The sequence below is a fragment of the Girardinichthys multiradiatus genome, chromosome 23 (genome assembly GCF_021462225.1).
Source record: "Girardinichthys multiradiatus isolate DD_20200921_A chromosome 23, DD_fGirMul_XY1, whole genome shotgun sequence".
In the NCBI taxonomy this organism is placed as follows: Eukaryota; Metazoa; Chordata; class Actinopteri; order Cyprinodontiformes; family Goodeidae; genus Girardinichthys; species Girardinichthys multiradiatus.
The window spans coordinates 12872762-12892663 of record NC_061815.1 but is presented as its reverse complement, the minus strand read 5'-3'; the positions used below and the strand labels follow the sequence as shown (position 1 = coordinate 12892663).

Genomic DNA, 19902 nt, shown 5'->3' with positions numbered 1-19902 from the left:
CATATTTATACTTGAGCTGAACAGAAAGTCACAAATTACTAAAATGCCACAAGTGATTTGGTGAAAACTAATTATTTCTTGTGGATACTTTTACATTCCCCAATGTGAGATTATTCTCGCAATAAACAACAGTTTTGCTGTAAATCATCCATCTAAATGTATGAGCTAATTTTGTATGTGTCAGGTAAGTAATTAGCGTTATAGATGTGAGAATTTTATTAACTGAAATTTTAAAATGTAAGGCTTTACATACACAGTTTGCATAAACAGTGTGTGATTCACATATTGTTTATAAATCATATTCAAAAGGTTGTGTATACACAATAACTTATTTACAGTTTATGAAACAGTTATTACACTCTCAATGCTATTTACACTATTCATACACTTTTATGAATACAGCTCTTGAAATAACTTATGCAAAAACAGGGTGTCAGTAATTCTTAAATTTTATCTTAAATTGCGGGAATCTAATCTGATTCCCGCAGATTATTTTAGGACTGCCCACTTATACGGATCAAGGGTTCAAGGCATTAATGATTTATGAATTAGTAGGAAATTTTATTTCAAATTTAAGTAATCAAATTTCTGATTAGATTTTTTTTATATGCACATACATATATAAGGTACCTTTTGATTATGTTCAAGTGAAGATTTCAAAGATCCAAAGTCCAACACTAGAGGGAGACAAAAACCACCATAGTGTTTTTTCACCCCTTCTTTTGAAATGAAAGGACTTGACGTTTGGCTAGAAACAAGTGTAAATAACTAGAAAGCAAGAAAACAGCCATTTCATGGAAACTGTGCATAAGTAAAAGTTTGACTTTCGGAGCCGACTGTATGAAAGCTCACAAATCAACTTATTTTTTTTAATCTACTTTTATTTGAGCGGGTTCTAACAGGAAATGTTGACATACTACAGGAAGTAACATCTGTTGATAGCCGCTATGCTAACCTTCCGAGGTGTTTGATCCGTTTTACTGTGTGTTGCCAGTTGATCGAGTAAACGACACGGGTAACTGGTTACCAGTTCACCCAGTGGATGACCAAAGCGCTGCTGTGAACGTTATGACTCAGCCATATTTAGAGGTCAGGTGGTATTCTTAGCATTAGCCTGTGTGCCAAGCCAAAGTCCGACAGGCAGACATGGAGACTCGGGGGATTGAGGACATGTTTGACTTTCGTCGGTAAGTCAGCTAACGGCAGGCTAACAAGAGCTCCCTGGTTAACTAGAATAAAGCTAATTAGCCAGTGTTGGAGGGGTTCCTGAATACAACGGTGTGTTATTTACAGATCAGATGTGTCACAGGGAGTTTAAACATTTCAAAACACCACAGGCTAAATAGCCAAATAGTAGAGACATCATGACGCTACTATTTACTTTAACCTTATTTAGGGTGCGCGTCCCAACACTTACATAGATCACTATTTCATCCATGGTAGTGTCGGACATAAAAACAACGCTGCAGTAGAAAGTTATGTTTGTGTCCAGGGGTTTAACTACTTTAGGAACAACTTGGTTTCTGTAGATTTAATACATTTGTCATTTCACTGTTATTTGCAAATAAATAAAAACTCATTTCGTCACGTTTCATTGAGAATTTCCTGGTTCAGAACCACGAATGGTGCTGTAGCAGCACAGCAATGACACGTGTCGTTGAAAATGAAACCTAATGGTAACATACAATGATGCCTGTTCAGTAGCAGGTGCTGAGTGTATTTATGTGGAAAATTATTTTGAAATGTTTGGCCATAAGTTGTGGGGCCATGATGCAGTCCAGAAAGGACATTTTGCAACTTCAAAAACGTTACAGGGCAAATCAAGTTGAATTCAATCTAATTCAGTTTATGTATTTATAGAACCAAATTTATGACACGCAGTCAGGTCCGGATATGCCTGGTGTCCTTCTGTGCTCCTCAGAGAGACAGACTGGGGGAGGAAAATGCTCTGTAACAGCTGGTTTCAGCAAATAGTGCTCTGTAACACAGATCTGAGGGTACAGGTCTAAACTGAGTCTAAGAGAAGTTGGCTCCTCTTTTCCTGAACCTAGAACTGTACAGTTCCTGGAGAGAAGGAAAGTCAGTACCGCTGATCCTCTCTGCAGACCGAATTGTTTGCAGTAGTTTGGACCTGTCCTGTTTTTTGATTGAGCCAAACCACACAGTGATGGACAAACACAAGACAAACTGAATAATGGCAGTGTAGAAAATGACCAGCAGCTCCTGTGGAAGGTTGTTCCATGTGCGAACTTCAGGAGTTTCACAGATGGGTCTGCTGAGGTGCAATCAGTTGTGTACAGGGAGAAGAAGAGCAGGGAGAGAACGCACCCTTGGAGGGCGGTCCTGGCATACGTCCCTGGGTGGTCGAGTTGGTGCAGGATGAACCGAGGTCCCAAGAGGATTGTGCAGTTTACAGTTTCCTTTCACAGGGATCCTATACAGTTTGGAAAAGTATGGGAGTTTGTTGTAAGTGTTTTCCAGGTCTGGATAGGTATGTTCAATAAAAGGTCATGGACAAATATTTGGGTTTCCTGACATAATTCACTATCATGTTCTCTGTGTTGATCAATTGTAGAACCACTGTAGAAATATCAGCCATGAATCCATAATCCAAAAACGTGTGGGGACCTGACCCATTTTGTCCAGCAGATGTAGTGTTTAACTGTTGCATTTTCAATAAGCTAACCTTGTCTTGACCGTGTTGGCATATCCAACCACAGATGGTGTTTGGTCTTTCTCCTGTTTAATGAAAATTGTTTACAAATTCTTTGAACAGGTTTCCCAAAGACGCCGTGGCCCTCCTGCTGTTGCTCATCTACTCTCCAGTTGGCATTTGTTTGATGTTGATGCGGATTTTTATCGGAGTTCACGTTTTCCTGGTCAGCTGTGCAATCCCAGAAAGCATTGTACGAAGGCAAGTATCCGTTAACATGGTGTGCTTTCAGCGTTGTTCTCACTTTGCAGTACTGGTACGTTGCATTTAGCTATTGAAAACTGTCGTACTGAGTTGACTGAGGGCATCCTTATTGAGTTCCCTGCATTATATCATCATTTTACATGTTATGTGCTGTTAACATTTCTTTTTTCCTTGTTTTCTTGTAGATTCGTTGTTAGGATTATGTGCTCAGTTCTTGGGATGCACGTGAGACAGAGAAATCCTCGTTCCCGAGATAAAAACACCAAGCTCTACATATGCAATCATGTGACAGAGTTTGACCATAACATTATCAACCTCCTGACCCCCTTCAATACCGTGAGTGTTCAGTTTTCACTGGTAACATTAATCTGCTGCTTGCGATGCATTGGTCTTCTGCATAAACCAGAAACATCTGCCAGGATCACACCGAGCTGTACAGATGTTTCAACCAACCCTCATGTTTTTTCAATATTTGGCTTCCATGGAATTAGACCTTCTTTTAAGGTTTTGAGGAATAGTTTTTCCAGACTTTCTTAATAACCTTTAATGCTTCTTTGATTATCTGCTGCTTTTTCACTCCTTCTCATCCATGTGCTTTTGTTCAAAGTCTCTGCAGATTTCAGTATATTTGTAAGTCTTTCTGTGAATGACCAGAGGACACTAACCAATCGGACGACTAAAGCAGGGTTTTCCAAACTTTTCAGCCTGTGACCCCCGAAATAACAGTGCCAGAGACTGGTGACCCCCTAAATTTACATAAAGTTTTTACACGCTGTATTTATTTAGAAAATATAGAGTGAAATAATTATATGTATTTTTCAAAAAAAAAAATTTATGACATTTGATTAGGTAATTTCATCATTTATTATTTAATTATTTAATGGGATATCTCCTGGTACTTTTATTTATTTCATGATATTTTATTTTATTTTGTCCTTTTTGGCCTTCATACACCTCAGCGGTCACATCACGATGATTCTGAAAATCATCTGGCGACCCCCACTTCAGAATCAGAAAAGCTTTATTGCCAAGCACGTTTTTGGACATACAAGGAATTTGTTTTGGCGTAGTCGGTGCAATACAATACAAATTAAACAGTATAAACATATCTACAATATAATATAAATATATGTGCACAGTTTTAAGTGAGTGAGAGTAAACTTTTAGAGCAGTATAAGATGCAAGAGCAATACAACAGTGCAGGTGATCATTGTGCAAGTGAAGCAGGAGTCCAAGCTGAGCGTTAATGTAACGCATAGAGTTACAGGTTACAGGTGTCCTGTCAGCAAAAAAGGGGGGGTGTGGGGGAAAGGGAGAGTGTCAGTGTGGTTTCCGGTCTTTGTTAACAAGGCTGGTGGCAGATGGGAAAAAACTGTTCTTGTGGCGTGAGGTTTTGGTCCGGATGGACCGCAGCCTCCTGCCAGAGGGGAGAGTCTCAAAGAGTCTGTGACCGGGGTGGGAGGGATCAGCCAGAATCTTCCCTGCCCACTTCAAGGTCCTGGAGGTGTACAGTTCCTGGAGTGACAGTAGACTGCAGCCAATCACCTTCTCAGCAGACCGAATGACACGCTGCAGCCTGCCCTTATCCTTGGCTGTAGCAGCGGCGTACCAGATGGTGATGGAGGAGGTGAGGATGGACTCAATGATGGCTGTGTAGAAGTGCACCATCATAGTCTTTGGCAGGTTGAATTTCTTCAGCTTCCGCAGGAAGAACATCCACTTTGGGGACATGTAAATAAAAACAAAGGGAGAGGTTGCATGGTTTGAAACAATTTCTTTTCATGTAGAAACCTGAAAACTGTGGCATGCACCTTCACTCTGATACACCTACAGGAAATCTAGTCTATCCCACTGCATTCAGAGGTCACCTAATTAGTATGTAGAGGTTTGCCTTAGAACATAAGTCAACTAACAGCATCATAAAGACCAGTGAAGACAGCCGACAGGTCAGGGAGGAAGTTGTGGAGAGGGTTAGGCGAAAACAACATCTTTAGTTTTGAACATCTTACAGTGAACTGTTTTGTCCATCATCACGCATGATCAATAGTTTTGTTGGCTGAGAGGCTAAAGCTCACAGAGGATGGTGAGCATAATGTATCGGTAAAGAAAGAGAAGACTCAGAAAAATGTGAGTTAATCATAATCAGTATTGTTATGGCAACTTTAGGCAATAGTGTACCAATTATATACAGTGTTTTCCTGGTATAATGTAGCCCTAGTTCAGATCAAATCATGATTATGTGTTAGAAAGGCCTAGTCAAAGTCTAAACCTAAATCTAGTTGAAAAATCTTTGAAATGTCTTGAATACAAATGCCAGCCACACTTGTTTTTTTTTTTTTTTTGCTTAAATGTATTATTTCCTTCCACTTTAAAGTAATTGAAACTTGATGCAACATGACAAAATGTGAGGAAATTCAAGGGGTGTTAATACTTTTTCAAGGCACTATATATGTACTGTAGACATGGAGTTAGCAGTTAAATTAAATGATTTGTATCAATCTCTTGCACAGGGTGTGTGTGTGTGTGGGGGGGGGGGGTGTATTGTTATTTGCTGAGATATGTTATGAGGAGACTCAGCACAGGTAAATATTTTGTCGTTGGTACCATTTCAATGCCTGAATGAGTCATAGGTCAGGGCTGAGCGGCTTAACGAACAAACATTCCTCTCAAAGGTCAGAAATGTTTGAACCTCTGAAGAAAAGTTGCTCAGAATATTCCATGAAGGCTCCATTTTACTACCAGATGCTGTACGACTGCAGTTACACTGCAGACCAAGCATTTATTTCTCAGAAGTTTAAAGTTGTACTCTGAAAATTGCAGTTTTAATTGTATAGCATTTATAAAGCTATAGACTGAATGTGCTTATGTTTCAGCTTTTCAGTGTATATATATATTTTTTTGTATTTGATCTATTTTTAGATCAACCTCATATCATTACAACCTCTGAACCCCTGTGAATACTGCTATTGTATAGCTGCTGTATAAAGTTTCACAACAATCTTGAAACTTAGCTTTAAGTTGTCACAATCGGTGCTAAAATTCCAGAGCAGTGCTATAAATACGACTTGCAATCTTTGGTAAGCTTGATTATGTCTTTTCTGCTCCTCAGCCTCAGTTGGAGGGCTCCACAGGCTTTATGTGTTGGGCCAGGGGCTTCATGGAAATCCATTCAGCATCCAGCCAGGAAGAAATAGGAGAGTCTCTTCAGAGGTACTGCTCCACTGAGGGCACCCCGCCTTTGCTTGTTTTTCCTGAAGAAGACACCACAAATGGCCGTGCGGGTCTGCTCAAGTTCAGGTTAGTTTGGGGTTTGTTGTTAAAGGGAGATGAAAACATCCTGCATGATGGCATGACGGTTTTCTTTAACCGAGAATATGTTTTTTTTTTGACAGGAAATACCAGGGCTTCTCATACATACAGTAAATGAGATATTTTCACAGGCTAATCAGCCTTACCAAGTGATCCCAATATATTTAGCATTTATCTGCAGGTTTTCTTCTGTTAGTCTTTTACTATAAATTGTGAACTAGTCTGTCACTGTGAAACTGAAATTTATCATTTCAATTCTTTTCTCACAGACTTGGAATAGATTGACCCCTCACTTTTTAATACACAGAAGAAAACATACAAATTCATTACACGATCATGGCCCCGTTTCAGAAAGCAGGGTTAGTGAAAAGTTAGAGTATGTTTTGGGGTAAGTATGTTTGTACCCTGAGTTTCTGGTTTCAGAAAGCCAGGTAGTCGTTACCCTGAGTCGAGTTACCCCTGCAACGTATTCCGTGAACCAACCCTGCTCGGTAGCGGGTTTGGCCCACTGAGATCTGGAACAAGAAAGGTGTCAGTAAAGGTGTGATCTTTTCTGGAGGAGCCTGTTGGAGCGCTAATACTCCTCACAAACCTCCATTAGGAATGAGTGATCGGACCACATGCAGTTAGACGGCTTATTATTTTTGCAAAAAATCATATTTTCGAGCCTTACCATATTTCATCATACTCAATAAATGTATATCAATAAAACAACAGCCGCACTTTGTTTTTATGCCAACGGCAGCTTTTTGTATAACAAAGGTGACACAGAAAATCCTTCAAAGGCAACTGTATGTCGTGCTGTCAGGAATGCTAGTGTTGCACTTACACTACTCATCATGTTGATCACAAACATTTATTAGAATCAGATTGTCCTCCTTAGCAGAGTGGTTCATGTCCCTGTCTGTCACGCAGGATATCAGCACTCCATCCCCGACAGACTGTAGTTTAGCTCTGTTTTTATGTTATTATCAGGTACAAATAGCTTAGGTTTAGTTCAAATTAATTTTGAAGCGGAGCATTTAGACATGATCCGCCCCCCTCCCACCGTCAGACGGCAGATTTTTGTGACTTGGGACATTTATAAGTAGCTTTGCAATCTGAGATACTGTGGGCACCCCTGCTGTACACTTTAGTGGTGTTCCCTTGTTACAGACCCACAAGACTAATAAAAGAAGAATCCCACAGAATTGCAGGTATCAGTGAAAGCAATAATTTAGTGGGTATCACATTTGATAATCAAGCATTATCTATTCATATATTTCTGGGTTTCCAGGCATAATTGGCGGCATAATGACAGTTGCATTCAGTGTTCCTTCACTAAATAAAGGGGATTGTGTTTTATTTGTTTTATGTTTTATATTTTATTGCACAGTTTTTACATTGATGCAATCACCAATGTTACCTGACTCTGCTGGACCTCTAATTTAATTAATCTGAGAATCCCTTGTTGAAAATCACACGGTATGTTCAAAAATAAATGTCATTTATCCAGGGTTTTATTCTCCTTTACTAAGCAGCCTGATTGTTTTCCACTGATTGTTTGTTATTGTAGTCTGGTAATCTTTTCTATGGTTTAAGAGATGTATGAACCTGGATGCTTTCAATGCCTTTTGTTTGGTTGCTGACACGCCTGAATTTCCCCACAATAAAGGATTTTCTTTTCTATTCAGTATTAAATACACTTGATCAATACAAATGTAGTTGACATAGCAGGTAATTGTAGTTTTGCACTGTGAAGCAGCCCACATAATCAGCAATCCTGCTGATGCCGTTTTAGCCTTTGACTTTGTGCACATTAACGCATTTATTGTGTTGTGTTTGGATGGAATGCCAGGAAAAACAAAAGTGCGTTGCGGTATTCGAGTCTTGAGGAGATGAAAGGATGAACAAGTTTTTCAGCATCAGAAAAGGAGAGTAACGAATTTAGAGTGCCGTCAGCAAACCTAGTGAAGAAACAGTTAACACTCAGTCGTTCCATTACCTACACTGTGTCTTCTTTTTATTATTATGGAACATAATCTCAGTAGGTGTTCAGTATAACACAGTATCTTGTTTAGTGTGGGGAATGCAACGTGCATAATTTTACTTTATTTAATCAGGGCAGCCAATAGTCAGGTAAAAAGGGCCGAATTTAAAGGGGACATATCATGCTTTTAAATCTTCCCTTTTCCTATTTAAATCTTTCAGATGTAGTCTGTATAAAGTGAATCTGCAATGCGTTGGTTTAAATTTTTCGTTATCGTTCATCTTACTCATTTTTTAATCTTCCTTTTTGACCGTCTCGTTTTGCTGCGGTCTCTTTAAATGCAAATGAGACGTTTCACACACCGCCCCCATCCAGGTTGCGGAGCCTTCCAGCCAGCCATTTTTGTAGTTTGATAGTAGAGGTACGATAATCTAGTTTATACCTAAAATCTATTTAAAGATGTCAACAACAGAAGAGCTGTCCATTCAACCTTACATGTTTGAGCCAGAGTCTGACCCAGAGCAAGAAGAGATTGAAAATGACGAACCTGCAGATCTGCGCCTTCAAATGAGTGCATCACAATGGCGCGTTATTACTGTATTTTTTACACCTTCTCCATCCATACCAAGTAACTACATTGTTAATATTGTTATTCAAACCCGTCGTCCTTCCGTAGCTCCCATAGACAGAAGGAACTGATCCCTCAGACAGACGGAGTCTTTCAACTAATCCTCCTTCATACTGACCGAGGCTGCTGAAACACTCCTTCTTGAAATGTTTCACGCAAACAAAGAGGACTTTCTCCACTGATGTCGACACATTTCCATGAAGAATAAAATTTAACCAGGCACTCTGAACAGGATCTAGGGGACGGTGTAATGACTGGTGTGGGTTCATACACCCGACAACAGAACATTCAGATTTTTCCGCTGGCTGCTTCGGCATCCTTCAACTTGAACTACAAGAATACTGTGAGGAAAAAAATGGCGGATTCGCTGGATTGGTTAGCCAGAAGTCCATGACCATCTTTAGAAGTTCCACAGAAAATATTGTGACCTAATAGGGAACGAAACGTAATAGAAAATGGAAAAATCTGAACAGACCAAATATGACCCAAAAAGCATCTAAATATATCGTCACAGGACTTGGACTCACTAAATTCAAATTTTCTAGACTTTCAGAGACTCCCAATGCACTAAAAAAGTTTTTAAGAGCTAAATCTGTTTGTTGATTACGGTATTCCTCCACTTTAGAGTTTTAAATTGAGATGAATTGTTCACAATTTTGTGACCCAATCTAAAAAGATGTAGGCGACTGTGGCTCAGTAGGAAGAGTAGTCGTCTTGCAATCAGAAGGTTGTGGGTTCGATTCCAGCTTCCTCCTGCCATATGTCGATTTGCCCCTGGGCAAGGCATTACCCTCAAGTTGCCTACCGATCTGCGTATCAGTGTATGAATGTGTGAGCGTTAGTGAGTGTGATTGGGTGAATGTGGCTCTAGTGTAAAGCGCTTTGAGCGGTCTGTATGACTGGAAAAGCGCTATATAAGTTCAGTCCATTTACCATTTAAAAAGAGCGTTTCGGGGCAACGCTCTGGTGGAGCGGTGGTGCTGGCGCCCCATATACGGGGGCTATAGTCCTTGTCGCAATTGTCTTGGGTTCAATTCTGGACTTTGGGACCTTTGCTGCATATCTTCTCCCTTCACTCTCTGCCCACTTCCTGTCTGAATGCTGCAAAAAAAGAAGATCATTTAAGATTGCCTTTGGGCTCTGAGCAGTAATTAAATATGTATATTATGAGTAGAGGCACTGACGCACTATTTGTATAAGAGTTGCTGTAAAACCCGGTTTTCACTGTTATAAGCAAAGACAAAATGATTATAGAGTTTAAACTGCCTCTATCATCTTATATTTGTGATAATGATTTAGGGCGGCTCGCAATACTAAAACACCGTTCTCTGTGCGTGTCCCTTTGAGGATTCAAATCCTTGCTTTAATTTTGATATCGCCAAAAAATCAGCCAGCATTTCTAAACCCAGCATATCACATAAACACACAAGTGTAATGTTTAAAAGAATAAAACAGACTTTGCTGCAGGCTGTTCAGCCTTGTTATCCGCTGAATGTATTGCCTGCTCTAGCAGCATTAATGAACCACAGACATGTCACAGGAAGTAGTTTCCTCCTTTATAGCTTCTTTCATCTCTGTGCGCTCTGACTTCATTTTAAAAACCTCACTGATATCGCAATTAGCAGTTAAGTCGTCATGGCAACATATCAGCTGAAAAAATGGCCACCAGTTGATTTCTGCATCTGTTTTTTTTTTTTTCTATCTTTTGACTTTTATTTTCATTTTTTTCTCCCCCTTGACATTGGACGCATTAAAAAGTCATGTTTTTTTTTTTTTTTTTTTTTGGGACTGACAAAACACACCACTCTCTCACACCACTGGATCAAAGTAGAGAAGGCAGAGTTTCTAGTTTAGATGATTTCATCATATGAAGTGTTGTTGGTACATAATGCGGGAGTTTAATGCTCTTAAAGTCTAATTGCTTAACATTCTTACTGGCATTGCTTACTCCCTGATTGATTGGAGTAACCTTAGTCTGCAGTGCTTTTACTCCTCTGACATTTTAATGTTGTTCTTATCCATCTGTGAAGCACACTCAGACCTTCTTTGAATTCACGCCCAGCAATGTGTGTTTTGACATTTACTGTGTTGCCTCTGCTTCATATTTAATGTAATGTGGTGTAAAATGTATTTTATTGTGGTCAACATTCAGAAAAATCCGTTTTGTAGGCCTGTTAAGTCGCACTCTTACTAAACGTGTTTTTTGTTTGCAATCGCAGCTCGTGGCCGTTCACGCTGACTGAATCTATCCAACCTGTGGCCTTACGGGTGTCCAGACCCGTGCTTTCTTTGGTAACACCATTTTCCCTTGTGTGTCAGGTCAGAATAGATATACAGCTTTGTTAAAATGACGATGGTACATTGGAAATTAAATGAACTACTGCTTTGTTAGTGTCATTTTGTGTTTATATATTGCAGGAAATCAAGTGGATAAAATGTGACAGACCTTTAACAACATACTGAGAAATGTTCCAGAAATAACTATCAGTGTTAGTCAGTTTTACACATCTGCTCAATGATCACACAATTGTCTTAAATGTGTTTTGTTTTCCCCACAGAGCACAGTAGAGTCCGGCTGGCTAATAGACCTCCTGTGGACGTTGTTCGCCCCGTGTACAGTGTATCATGTAAGGTACTACATATTTTATCACTACTTCTGTTAGATGAGATGAGGATAGTGGAAGGAACAGGTGTAAACTCCAGTCCTGCAACTGTGATGTTACTCAACTGGGGTCATTAGCAGGACTCTGTAGAACTTTGCTGCTTGAGGTGAGTTGGACTTGGGACCAAAAGTTGCGGGATATCGGCCCTCGAGGACTGGAGTTTGCGCTAACAGTGCTAACAACCTCTGGCTCATCTACTCAAAGCTAGCAATGCTGAATAAAAGGCTTTAGTGTGAGGTAGTTTGAAAATAAAGTTTCTGCAGTAAGTAATCATCCTACTTTCAGTTCTGATTTAAAAAATAAGATTTAACCTTTTTGAAATTTTTATTTCAGTTGGCTCCCACCAGTTTCCAGGCAAGATGGAGAGTCCACGCAGGAGTTTGCCAACAAAGTCCAAGAGGTAAGATTTGCAGGTGGAGTTTATTTGTACCATGAACATAAACCACTGATCTGATGCTAAAAGGGGGATTTATTGTACCTCAAGGTGCCTGGCATCGCTTCTTAAAGGCACACCATTATCAAATACTAGGGGTGGCCCAGTCAAAGTTTTGTTGCCAGCATTGATCCGAGTAATTAAGAAAGCATTTGCCTGTGCAGAGTCACCATCTGACAGTTTATTAAACTGAATAAAATCAATGTCACGTTCATGCCTGAAAACAGGCTTTGCAGTTTTGTTAAAATAACACACAGCATTTCATCAGTATTACATAGTCTACATTAGTCAACTTACTCGCCAACAATGTTCTGAATGCTCCAGTTTCTGTTTTTCTCGACAACAGACCTCCTGTAGAACACCCCCAACATGCTGCTCCAACAATGTCAACCCAGTCAGAAAAGCTCCTGCAGAGTTTTGATTACTTTATAATAAGTTTCTAAACTAATATCTCAACACTTGCAGCTACAGTCTTCAGTAAACTCGTGTCTTGTTTCTGCTGACAGTGTTTTCATGCTGTACATCAGGCTAACGTTAGCATACATTTAAATATTAGCATGTTTACTGCTTTGATCTGACATTGATCATTCAGGTTGTAGGGTATTGTAAAGTGGTGTTAGGTCATCTTTTTCTTAACAAACATTTTGTTTTGAACATCATAATAATTATTGAGCAGTGTTTCAGCTGCTCTTTTCCACACAGAAGTCTGACCACAGCAGAAGGAGCAGGTCACATGACACAGACAGACAGGAAGCTGCAACAGCTAGCAGTCTCTTTTATGTTGAAGGCTGTTGTAAAAACACTTACGGGAACAATTTCTATACATAAATATATATATATATATATATATATATATATATATATATATATATATATATATATAAATATTCAGCCCAATCATGCAGACAGATTAAAAGACATTTACCTCCAGTTATAAAACGATTCACTAAAATTTAGTTTATTATTCCAATCAGTAAAATGTTTTCTATCTAATGAAACCCAGCTGATTGCATGGAGTCAGTGACTTGCAGCATTCACTCCTGAACGAGCATGAAGCCACCGTGGATACTCAGCTGCATGGTGGTGTTAGGTACCTACTCTCAAACTGAGTATGCAACTGTGGAAGGAGAACTAGGCTGCGACTGACATAAAATTAGAGACCATGTTTGTCATTTTAAAAGGCCTTGATTGGCACCCTGATCCAACACTTTGGGTCAGAATTTTTGCATTATTATTATTATTATTATGATGCCTTTCCTCCTGTTTGGCTTGCTCTTACTCTTTTAATTCTTATGTGCGTCTTCTTGTTTAGCTTCTTGCTATTGAACTTGGACTGGTCTCCACTAAGATTACTAAAGCTGATAAAGCAGAGCACATTAAAAGGAAACGACATTCAATACCACAAACATCTACAAGTACGTATTCAAATGAGCTTGTTAGACGACCTGCTTGTGAGGCTAATTCAGTTTTTTGGACTTTGCTAAATGGTTGCTTTTTGTAATCATAGGTGCCACATCTGGCTCTATCGGGCTTGGATTCATGGCCCAGAGTTTGGGTCCAGATGATCACTGGATTGCTAAAATGGCCCAGCAGGTGAAGGAGGTGCTGCCACATGTCCCAATCAATGTCATTACAAGGGATTTAGGTATGGATCAATTGTAATACGGATTGTTGTTTTTGGTTAACACAGGGATGTCAAACTCCAGTCCTCGAGGGCCGGTGTCCTCAAACTTTTAGACGTGTCCCTGGTCCAACACACCTGAATCTATGGGCGAATTACCTCCTCAGTATGCAGTCAAGTTCTCCAGAATCCTGCTAATGACCTAATTATTAGATTCAGGTGTGTTGAAGCAGAGGCACATCTGAAGGTTGCAGGACACTGGCCATCAAGGACTGGAGTTTGACACCTGAGGGTTAACATATCCATGAACCTTAATCTTAAAAAGTAAGTACACTCTGGTACAATGTTATGATTTTATTATCTGGTGATGACTAAATCTTAAGCTGGTGTATATGTAACATCAGATGTGTAACAACACAGATTAAGTACCTGTTATCGAGACTTAACAAAGACCAAAACTCTTTTTACTGTGTTTTTGTTTCATAAATATGCAATATTCTTCAAGTTGTCTCTTGGGTGTTTCCAGCTAAAACCAACTGTGTTGACACCACAATAACAAACCTCCTAGAGAACAAAGAGGAAGCATCCATGGAAGCTACTGGGACGTCAACATGCGGAGCATCCAGGATCAACTCCTTTCCTTCTGGTTCCTCTCCAACCATAAAGGTTTCAGGATTTTAAATGTTCCCTTCACTGACCTCCTGTAATCTAGAATTATTTTTAATTAGGTGTAAATAATTCCTGTTTCAGACAGCAACTCCAACTCCAGTCCTCTGGAGCTACTCCCCTGCAAATTTTGGATGCATCCCTGCTCCAACACACCTGAATGAAATGAATGGTTTATCACCAGGAGCTGTTGGATTCAGGTCTGTTGGCACATTGATGCATCTAAAGGTTACAGGAGAGTAGCTCTCTGTAGATGAGGAGACCCCTCATCTACAGTTTTTGCTGTACTTTATGTTGTTTTGGAGGATTTTATAACAGAACAAGGTGTCACTAAAAAAACTGAGGCATGCACTTTAAAATCCCTTTTAGAGATTATTTAGGATTTTTGGAGTAAGGTTCTGTTGGAAGGTCATAAGCAATTAATATCATTAAAGCAGTTAATTACCTGCTGTAGGTACAGTTGAGCCCAATATTATACCTATATATGGCCGATTTAGGTTTAAATTAACCTTTTAGTTTTACCAAGATTAATCTTCTGACTGAAGGTCATATTACTGTTTTGAAGTAAGCCAGTCAAATCTGACACAAATCTGTTGAATCTGTGATGGGAGCTGAAGATTAGGGTGATGGTAACAAGCCCTTCCAACCTCAAAGACTAGGAGCTCATCAACCAAAGATAAATCATCAAAATACCAGTCATTACAAGTAAGGATTGATAGCTGTAAGAAGAGTATACATATTTTATTAGTTATTAACTAGTTATTAGTCTTTCAGATTGTTGGTCCGTTTTACATTGTTTTATTATCTTTTAGGAGATCCCTGTTCATTTCCTGTCAAAAACAAAACTTCCTAGTTGATTGAAAATGATTTTAAATCTGGCAGTGCTCTGAATAATTTTGGGCCTAAGTTTAATTCTCTTAGTGTCTTCATTTAGCATCAGCTTAGCTGGTCTCAGAGACTGAAGCTAACATCTCATCCCAGAGGGGACAAGACCTGAGAGGACTTCTGCTGTCCTAAAACAACTCCAGTCTCACAAACATCATAGGGGTTTATGCAAACACCACTTTATGAATCTTTACAACGTGATTGTGTTTGTATTGGGCGGTTCTCTACACAGAAAGCAATGATTATTTACACGGGAAATGGAGGTAGGGGCGGTGCTCCACCAGTGATCTCCCTGTTCAAAACACTAAGTAAGAATGGAACATGCGAAACATTTTTGGCCCGAGTAACTGATATAAACTAAGTTGGTGAAAATCAATGAAATGGTGTTCACACAAACTGCTGTGATGTTTCTGGGTTTGGAGTTGTTTTACTTGCTGTTAGCTTCAGCCTTCAGGACCAACTACCGTATTTTCCGCACTATAAGGCGCACCGGATTATAAGGCGCACCTTCAATGAATGGCCTATTTTAGAACTGTTTTCATATATAGGGCGCACCGGATTATAAGGCGCATAGAATAGAAGCTACTGCAGTCAAACGTTTGACTGGAGTTGCGTTATGCATCCACTAGATGGAGCTGTGCTAAAGAGAATGTCAACAAAACAGTCAGATAAGTCAGTCAGTCAAACTTTATTAATACACTACAAACCAGCGTTCTGATAACTCCATTCACTCTCATGGTAAGGTCTCCTCTACATAGAAATCTATTGAATAGAGCCAACCGCACGTTAGGAATGCATTGGAGTCTATGAAGTTGAAGTTGAAATCAAACGTTAGTTAAAACGTGCAAAGGGAACTTTTCCCTGATTCAGTAAACACGTAAAAGAAACAGTATGATGAACTAAATCAAACGTTAGTACATTCACAATATAGTAGCGTTAACTGTTGAATTCTCTTGCTGCTGCTCTATTCCCATGTTCGACTGCGTAGCTGACAGCCTTGAGTTTGAACTCAGCATCGTAAGCGTGTCTCTTGAAAGGTGCAATTTTGGGGTCGTTATACACACACAAGTGGTGTTGGACTGGGAGTAAGCACAGTACAGGTGTTTACCGCTACTACTTCAGCGACACCCCTGACTACGGTAGCCGTAATGCTGCAAGCGGTGCGGCTTTGTAGTTTACCAGTCGTACTGAAACATTTTGACAGAGCGCCGTGTACAACCAGTATGGATCAACCAATTAACCAATTGATCCATATATAAGGCGCTCCGGATTACAAGACGCACTGTCATTTTTTGAGAAAATTAATGGTTTTTAAGTGCGCCTTATAGTGCGGAAAATACGGTAATCTGAATTAATACTCAGTGAAGATTCCAAAAGTTTTCTACTGCAGGTAAGATTTTAACTGCTTACAACCTTTTAGCAGAACCTAAGTCGTTTCTTTTAGCAGCAAATAGTGAGTTGGAGTTGTCTCCGATCAGAGTGTGGACTTGGACCACTGCTGACCTGCAGCCAAACAAGGACAGATGTCAAAATCCAGAAAGTTCCAAATTATTCTTTTACTAAAATGGTTTCAGGAGTATTGCTGTATGTGTTCATGCTATTTTATTTTGTCTTTTTACTACATTTCTGTAATTTTGCTCCATAGCCTTCTGCCAAAACGTTTGGGAGGTCACCAACTGACAGACATTTGTCTCTTCAACAAAGAAAAGAGGCGTTGTATAATTATGCGAGAAGGTGAGAGATTAGAAAAATGTTTGCAAGAACTTCAATTTTAAATGACTTTGCACCAAAAATGGCTGCAGTCCATGTTTAGTTTGTAAAAGTCTGATCACCTGATCTGCTGCCCTCTGAACCTTAAATATCAGAAGGGGGATTTTACCAACAGCATGAGGGGGTTCACCAGTTCGGGAGCCACGTGTTTATTATAAAAGCAGGAGGTGCAGATGCCTGAAATGTCATTTAAATTCCAGATATTTTTTTAAACATCAGCTAACTGATACCAGACTATATCAGCTTGTTTTGAAGCAATGTTGCTGCCCTCAAGTGGCCAAAAAAATCCCAAATTTGTTTCTGACAGAAATATACAAGAAATGTAAAAAAATAATAATAATAATTTACCCACAGTGCCATTGAGATGTTCACATATATTTATCATCAGCATGAATGTCTTAATTAATTTGGGTTTTAATAATGTGTTTGAATCAAACATTTTCCAGGGTGGAATAACGATACAATAGACAAGTTCAAGATATTTAAAAAAGAATTAGATGCACCAGTTTAAATGTGTATTTTCTCTAATCCACACAGGGTCTAAATTATGTATATAGGCTCAGATATATACATACACCCTCACTAACGTTTATATAAATGCAAATTGTACCACAACTACATGGTTTTTGTAGCCATTAACAAGCTTCCAGACATCAGTAAGATTGAGATGAGAGGCTTAATTTTACTCTGCTTTTTCTATCGCAACCTAGTTTTGTGTTTGGAATGAGTGTCTTTTTGAAACACTCAGTTATGTCATCTGACCCAAACATTCAACCCCAGAAGAAAGTCAATTAGTTAGTGTGACAAGGAACAACCAAAGCTGAAACTTATTAACTGGAAGGTTCATGAACATCACCGTGGACTGAGAACAACGAAACGCCAGCTCCAAAATCAACACCTTCAGTGATCCCAAATACACAAGGAAACTGGTTTGGAATAGATACAGCAGGTTAGCATTTAGCTCTTCAACCTCCAACATTAACCCTCTTGAAAATGTGTTTACTATGTTTAAAAGCTGGGCCAGGGTAGGAAACCTGCCATGTCAGTGGTCAAACATCCAGCATTATGCCAGTGTGATTTCTCTGCAACTTGCTGAGGGACATCCATCAGAACATTACTGAGGGTGTATGGGTATATTTAAGCCTGCATGTATGAATTTGATCCTGTTTGGATTAGAGGGAAAAAAAACACTGAATTTTAAACTTGTGCAACTTATACTTGTGTTAGAGATTAACTGAAGATTTTGAATCAATATTCAGTCCAGGAAAAAGAGCAGTTCAAACCTCAATAGATTGTTCATGCTGATGAAGAGTGTATTAACTGATTGAACTGCTGTGGAGAGTTAAGATCCCAGTGGTGTGTTTTCCACATTGTGCGTTTTAATGGCTAAACTGTTGTATATATGTGACTGGTGAATTCATTTGTATGCATGTGAAATGAGTCCACAAAGAGGTAGAAGAATAATTTCACCAACCTGCAGGGAATCCCAGTAACCTCACCTGTATCTTGTGGTCTTCTGCAGACGTTACATTGAGAAGCACGGACTGGAAGAGGAAGACAGCCACTGAACAAACGTTCGATCAACCCATAGTAGGAAACCGGTCGGAAAGAAATGTTTTCAGCCTGTCCTGCCGTCAACTTTGAAAAGTGATTTTTGTTTTCTATCAACCCCGTCGAGCTGGTTTTGTTATCTGCAAATAATGGCAACACGTATTCAGAACATGTATACATTCATTGAATGGTGATTTATGCATGTGTTTAATTCTTCATCCTGGCCCGAGACCTAATTTTGATAAAGGTTTGTATAACAATCCACTGACTGTAAATCATCTATTTATTTTTATAATGTTAGAGTTGTCGATGAAAATAAAGTTCAGCTTGACCTTGCTTTGGGGAAATTATTTCAGACATGCATTATGTGAATTATTTCCTTTTCTTTTCATCACAACCTATATTTCTCTTGAATTAAAAAAACAACATAAATTATAGTTATGACTTCCACAGGTAAGCCTTAGCTGTTTAAAGTGTCTTAGATGCGCAGATGCTTAGTTTCAGCGTTGATGTTCCTCCGACAGGTCTGGTCTGCTGTCACAGCTTGGCCTTCCAGCCCAGAGTTCTGGCAACCTCATGATGCATTTAAATGCGCCTTGTAAACTACAGTATATTTGTTACAACCTGGCTCAGCAAGGGATAAAGGAAATAACACAAGGAGTAATCACCTTTGAAGATGTCCCAACATAAAACATTTATTAGCTAATAAGGCATCTCAATAAATTAAAATATGATCAAAAGGGTAATTTATTTCAATTCAATTCAGTTTTATTTATATAGCGCCAATTCACAACACATGTTGTCTCAAGGCACTTCACAACAGTCAGGTACATACATTCCAATTAATCCTAACCATTGAACAGTGTAGTCGGATTCAGTTATTTATTCAAATTGGATAAAAAGTTTTAGTCTAAGGAAACCCAGCAGATTGCATCCAGTCAGTGACTTGCAGCATTCCCTCCTCCTGGATGAGCATATAGAGACAGTGGACAGTCACTGGCGTTGACTTTGCAGCAATCCCTCATACTGAGCATGCATGTAGCGACAGTGGAGAGGAAAAACTCCCTTTTAACAGGAAGAAACCTCCAGCAGAACCAGGCTCAGTGTGAGCGGCCATCTGCCACGACTGACTGTGGGTTTGAGAGAACAGAGCAGAGATACAAAGAAAACAAAGAAGCACTGATCCAGGAGTACTTTCTATGGGAAGGAAAAGTAAATGTTAATGGATGTAGCTCCTTTAGTCGTTTCACCTAGAAAGAAAGAACAGATAAACTCTGAGCCAGTTTTCAAGGTTAGAGTCTGAAAGAAAGCACATAGAGTTAGTCACAGTTAAGCTCAGTCAATCGCCATGTCTAGGAGAGAGAAAGGGTTAAACAATGAAAGACAGGGCCATGTGGATCATTGGTAGAGGGTGAGCATTAAATCGTTGCCAGCAGAAGCTCTGACGATTCCCCTCTCCAGAAAGGTGTCACAGGCAGACACAGAGCCAG

The 19902-nt window shown here is 39.4% G+C and overlaps 1 protein-coding gene across 1 annotated transcript; it reads left to right on the top strand.

Moving 5' to 3' along the window:
- Positions 1 to 901: 901 nt before the first annotated feature.
- Positions 902 to 18748, top strand: aup1 (AUP1 lipid droplet regulating VLDL assembly factor). Its single transcript, XM_047354466.1, has 12 exons — positions 902 to 1187; positions 2777 to 2914; positions 3103 to 3253; positions 6027 to 6214; positions 11043 to 11115; positions 11382 to 11455; positions 11820 to 11886; positions 13232 to 13334; positions 13427 to 13564; positions 14067 to 14206; positions 16737 to 16825; positions 18384 to 18748. The coding sequence occupies exons 1-12, from the start codon at positions 1147 to 1149 to the stop codon at positions 18427 to 18429; spliced, it is 1248 nt and encodes a 415-aa protein (XP_047210422.1). The 5' UTR covers positions 902 to 1146; the 3' UTR covers positions 18430 to 18748.
- Positions 18749 to 19902: the final 1154 nt, after the last annotated feature.

Excerpts from the sequence above, each read along its gene's own strand:
- aup1 (XM_047354466.1), top strand. The coding sequence starts at position 1,147 with ATGGAGACTCGGGGGATTGAGGACATGTTTGACTTTCGTCG. Across the intron at positions 11,116-11,381 it reads CCAGACCCGTGCTTTCTTTG|AGCACAGTAGAGTCCGGCTG; the intron begins GTAACACCATTT and ends TTTTCCCCACAG. Across the intron at positions 11,456-11,819 it reads TGTACAGTGTATCATGTAAG|TTGGCTCCCACCAGTTTCCA; the intron begins GTACTACATATT and ends TTTTTATTTCAG.